At 39.0% G+C, this 6,000-nt stretch overlaps 1 protein-coding gene across 1 annotated transcript in view; it reads left to right on the top strand.

The window, feature by feature from the left end:
* Nucleotides 1-5,166, top strand: part of pgap4 (post-GPI attachment to proteins GalNAc transferase 4) — a 30,382-nt gene extending 25,216 nt beyond the window's left edge. Inside the window, exon 7 of the mRNA XM_083635153.1 lies at nucleotides 3,077-5,166. Coding sequence (XP_083491279.1) covers nucleotides 3,077-3,349 — 273 coding nt within the window. The 3' untranslated portion in view covers nucleotides 3,350-5,166. The remainder of the gene's footprint in view (nucleotides 1-3,076) is intronic.
* The last annotated feature ends 834 nt before the right edge of the window (nucleotides 5,167-6,000 follow it).

Consider the following 6,000-nt stretch of genomic DNA (forward strand, 5'->3'; position numbering starts at 1 on the left):
ATGTTATACTACCGCACTGAACTAAGGTTAATTTCAGACTGCTTCCTTGTATATTGTGCGCTGGGATCAGCGCTCCCCAGCGCACTCCCAGCGTTTAACAGTCGGAAAAAGACACTAGGTGGACACAGGCCGGCTACACACAGTTTTAATATTACATGACTATTTTGGAAGACGCCAAACCTAACTCGCCAAACCTAAAATATGCCCGCCATTGGGGGGTGGCGGGCTCTAATTTCGGGCCCTGGATGTATGTATGATATATGTACTGTAGGTGATGTATGTATGATGTATGTACTGTAGGTGATGTATGTACTGTAGGTGATGTATGATGTATGTACTCTAGGTGATGTATGTATGATGTATGTACTGTAGGTGATGTATGTATGATGTTACTATGTACTGTAGGTGATGTATGTATGATGTATGTACTGTAGGTGATGTATGTACTGTAGGTGATGTATGATGTATGTACTCTAGGTGATGTATGTATGATGTATGTACTGTAGGTGATGTATGTATGATGTATGTACTGTAGGTGATGTATGTATGATGTATGTACTAGGGCTGTCAATCTCCCTCTATAATCAAATTCGAATTTCAGTGCTTTATACATTTTAATATTCGAATTATATTCGAATATTTTAATTAATTTTTAATTGAATTAAAAATTTTTTTTTTTTTTTTTTTTTTGTCTGAGTGAATTGTTGTCTTCTCTTATGTTGTGTTCTGATTCTAAATATAGCTGAATCTTTGGGTTTGACCAAGTAAAACTTTTTCTAAGCATTTTACCAAATGTAGATGGAAAAGTGAATGGTGGATGAATATTCAAAATAATATTAGGCTTATCACAAATAGTCCAGCAATGATGTTTATTTAAGAAAACATGTTCCTTGTACAATGTACATACATTCATTGCATTAGAAAATAGGTCAGATAACCAGAGCTTAGTTAATATTCATCAGTGATGTATTGGTGCTGTCTGAAATGCTAAAATAAAATAATTGATAATAAAAAAAGACACAGCCTTTGTTTGAGCTCCTTATCAATAAACAACTAAGTAAACTTTGCCAAAACAACAATGAGCCATGAACAACAAAAAAATCAGTCACGTATTGCACTTAACACTTTCAGTGCCACGGCCCTTGGGCAAAAGGTTGCTTGCTGTGCCACATAGGCCGCAATGCATTTTAAAACAGTCATATAATTTCTTTAATAATTACTATGTAAACACTGAACACGCACAAATAACGATGAGACTCTCTTCTATCACCTGCAAAAAAAAGTTTATTGATCCCATTTTCCGTTCTTTAGTTATGAGCCGGAGAAGATAGCTTGATTGAACGAAAAACAGAGCTTTTTTTCTACGAGCTGAGATAATGAGCCTTTTGTGAAATTAAACATTTCAAGCACATCACTGACTCTGAAGCTAATTTTCTGATGTAGTCACACCTCAAAAATAATTTCCTTCAATAAAACAGTGAAGGCAAGGGAATTTTGTTTGGAAGAATAATATTTTTAGCTGAAACCAGCAGCGCTGGCGCCTGCATGCGCTGCTGGTTGCAGCTTCTTGCTGATCTTTTGCTGCTGGTGGGCATCGGATATTCTGGCTTGCGTTTGCCAACCCTGTCCTGCTGTCTGGGTCTGTGTTGTGTACTTGGCTCTGCGTGCCCACCTCCCCCCCTCCTCCTCCCCCCCCCCGTTGTGGGAGGAGTGTCTCTCTGCTCTGCTGTTCTCTCTGCCTGTGCTCAGCACTGAAAAAGTCCGCTAGATCCTGCTTTTTTACAGCCGCGTCTACCAGCTCCCATGCTTCGAGTTGAGAATAATAACAAATCCACGGCTGATCATGTGTTGCAGCGGACACGGAGGCTGTTGCAGCGGACACCGAGGTACTCAATTGTGATAGCAGATTGGCTGCTGCAGGGGCACAGCTAAACGTTGCTTCAATGAAGCCGCTGCATACGGACGGATGCGATGCGATTTCCTTCCCCCCAATGACTTCTTCTGTGTGTTTCACTCCACGTTCTCTCATCTGGAGAGCGCTGTCGCCACCTAAGGGTTCTGTAAAATAGGTTAGACACATTCAATACCTCTGAATATTGTAAGAGGCGATGTAAGAGGCATAGATCGACACCCCCCCGTCAAAAAAAAAAAATCGAGTTATTGACGCCATTTGGCGTCGCTGGCACTCTACGGTAAATTTCTAATGACGCCATATGGCGTCGCTGGCACTGAATGTGTTAAGAGCTATAGGTTTACATTCAGTATAGCAGCTTCAACAGTCAACTTCAGTTAACAATGAATGAACATACATTTTAAGAGCTACAGGTAGGTTTACATCAGTATAGCAGCTTCAACAGTCAACTTCAGTTAACACTCTTTTCTTCAAGTATGTTGTCAGAACTTGTCACTGTTCTAGTGTTCTAAAAAAAAAAAAAAAAAAAAAAATTTTTTTTTTTAAATAAAAAAATATTCGTTTTTAAAAAATAATAATAATCGAATTTCGTTCATAATTATTAAATTCGAATAATATTCGAATATCAAAATTCGTTTCAACAGCCCTAGTATGTACTGTAGGTGATGTATGTGTGATGTATGTACTGTAGGTGATGTATGTATGATGTATGTACTGTACGTGATGTATGTATGATGTATGTACTCTAGGTGATGTATGTATGATGTATGTACTCTAGGTGATGTATGTATGATGTATGTACTGTAGGTGATGTATGATGTATGTACTCTAGGTGATGTATGTATGATGTATGTACTGTAGGTGATGTATGTATGATGTATGTACTGTAGGTGATGTATGTACTGTAGGTGATGTATGTATGATGTATGTACAGTAGGTGATGTATGTATGATGTATGTACTGTAGGTGATGTATGATGTATGTACAGTAGGTGATGTATGTATGATGTATGTACTGTAGGTGATGTATGATGTATGTACTGTAGGTGATGTATGTACTGTAGGTGATGTATGTATGATGTATGTACTGTAGGTGATGTATGTACTGTAGGTGATGTATGATGTATGTACTCTAGGTGATGTATGTATGATGTATGTACTGTAGGTGCGGAGGCTCTCTCCCCAGCTGTATGCCGTCTCCCCGGCCTCAGAGTGCTGCACGCCCGCCATGCTCTACCCGGGGAACGCCTCCCTCCGGGTGGCCGAGTACCTGGACGGGTCGTTCTGCGTGAAGGGGAACGCCAAAGACACGGTCCTGTATCAGATAGCCAGGTCCCTCCCGGGGGAGAGGGCTCACAGCCTGGAGCCCAACCTCATCACCCACATCGGGGCCTTCTCCTCGGTCAGGTACAACCCGCCCAGACCCAAGCTTCTCTGACAGGTCAGAGGAAGCAGAGCGCATCAATGGAGCATGTCCTATGGACCCTGCCAGGCTAGCATCTCACCCACCAGTCTGCCTCACTGATTGTGCCTTTAATTTGTTTTGTCTAATAGAGGTTTCACTAAAAGTGTTGCAATATTTGAGTGCATGTGCATTTAATGTCTACACGTATGTACTGTCTGATTTCTTTTATGTGAAATGGTTTCTGTGACAAGACTAAGAAAACATGTCAGAGGTGTATGCCTGTCTTGATACACTAGAAGAGTGTATCAAGAGAGGAGAGTTTGAAAATCTTAACAAATTATGAAAACACTGGGGAGTTTACACTACAAGACTGGTTCATTAAGATTTTTTATCACAACTGTTTGTGGCTCTGACTGGCGTCGGGAGGCAGTTTACAATTGAAGACTAGAAATCTGGAGGCAGTTTACACTAACAGATTAGAAATCTGTACCCAGTATACACTAACAGATTTTGCTGCCGATTGGCACAACAACTGCAGACAACAACTGCAGACTAGAGTCAACAAAGACAGACTGACCCCAACTGGAAATCCTGTGTAAAATCGGGGGGAAGTCTTGTAGTGTAAACTTGGCATTAGCTGTGTTTGAATTCATATTAGCAGTTAGACTTTGTGCTGTAGGGAGATACAAAGTAACACATTCTGTAATATGATATTCTAAATTTCCTAAAATCCTAAAATGGCCCAATTATGTCAACTAATATGTTGTTATTTATTGACAATCAGCATGCTAACTGATATTATGGCCCCAAACCTATGAGATTAACATAAAAAAAAAAGATAATTAGTTGAGTATCCGAAATAAAATGTGTTGAAAAGATATTTAAATTTAATTTGAATATTTTTGAGATGAAGCATATGATTGTCATCTGTGTTTAGAAAAAAAATCTAAAATCAATTTCTAAATTGCAAGAGGCTGCAGTTCCTCTCTCAGTCCAATTTTCTGGCCTCTAAATGAAATTGTACGTTGTAAAAACAGCTCTCATTGTATTGAAACACAAAACAAAACATCTGAGTTTTTGATTTTCTTTTTCTTTTTGTCTGAAAAATGTGTAATACTGATATCAGTGTCAGTGAAGTGTGTTACTGTGTTGCAATAATCTGCAAAGATAATCACACTATGTTTGTAAGGATTGTGCAGCTTCAGTCTAAAGATGGAATGTTAAACGGATTGTATTTTAGGCAAGATGTTTCTTTTGAGATTGCTTTCTTCCTGTGTTTTAGGATTTATAAAGGTAAACTAAACGGATGCAGCTTTGTCCAGAGTTTATCACCTAAACCAAATACAATGGAAAAATGGAAACGATTATATTTACGGTTGGGTTTAAGCTTGTGTGAAGTTTGATTTGTGTTTTTGAAATCAGAACATGTTGCTGCATCTTGCAGACACGACAAACGGAAAACCTTTGTCTAAACGTTTATTTAAGGTTGTGCACAGTATGAATGTTTTGTATGCTATCTGTTAGATTCAATTTTCTTTCCTTCATGATGCTGCATCAGCCTGTCCATTCACTACAATGGAAACAATTATATTTCAATTTGGAATTTGAATTGTCTTGTATTACTCTTTGATCTTTTGGATTTGTTTTTCATGGACTGTAAATTTAGAAACACTATTATCATGGGAATATAGGAAGATTTCTTCCATCTGTCAGTCTGAGATGAGATCAGCTGTGACAGTATGAGGTATTCATGGTGAAGACATCAGGAGTGACAGAGTGACAGACTGTTAGACTCAGGGCTCCCCACGCCACACAGCAACATGTATGAAACATCACTTATTAAACATCAGCTGGACACATTCAAGTTTCTGTCTTCACTAAACTGCCTCCTCAGCCTCCCACAACAAAGTGTTCAGTCCTGCTGCCATGTGAGACTAGTGGCTAACTATCTGGAGCTAGTATGAGGAACAGCATGGATAGACCCTTGTCACGGGGGCCATTTTGTGTCGAAAAGGCAGAATAAACAGGTGCAAGCAAAACACTATAATGAGGGTTTCCAAATTCCAATCATGGAAGTTGGAAACCCTCATTAGTGTTTTGCTTGCACCTGTTTACCCTGCCTTTTTGACACAAAATGGCCCCCGTGAGAAGGGTCTATTGTGCTAAGAAAGGAATCTACCAATTAACATCATTATTAAATAGCAAATAGGGCTAGGGCTAGGCTTGTTTAGTTGGTCAGGACAGTACACATTAACGAACAGTTAATTAATGAGTCATCTATAACAGTGAATATGTCGGATTTAGCTAAAAGCTCATTTGCATCCGTAGTCCTCAAGACATAAAAACATAGCCTATACGATAAAAGACAACATCAAAACATAAAACAGTAGAAAAAATGTCAATAGAAACAACAACGTGGCCAAATGGACATCATAATGGTGCGTTAAAAACGAAAGTGCGCGGGATAAAAGTGCGAAATTACAAAAGAATAAAGTGCAAGGGTAGAGACATACGAAGCCTAATAGTTATGGTTGCAAGTGTCAGAACAAATCAATGGCCCAGTATCAATTTAATATCTTAAGAAAACTAAATATCTGGGACTTTTCAATGAAACATGGTTTTAATAGGATAAACACTTAGTAAGAGTGTCCTTCGCGCAGCCGGTGCGGGTTCTGGTCATGAGT

This window comes from Poromitra crassiceps (assembly GCF_964638095.1).
Source record: "Poromitra crassiceps genome assembly, chromosome: 4".
Classification (NCBI taxonomy): Eukaryota; Metazoa; Chordata; class Actinopteri; order Beryciformes; family Melamphaidae; genus Poromitra; species Poromitra crassiceps.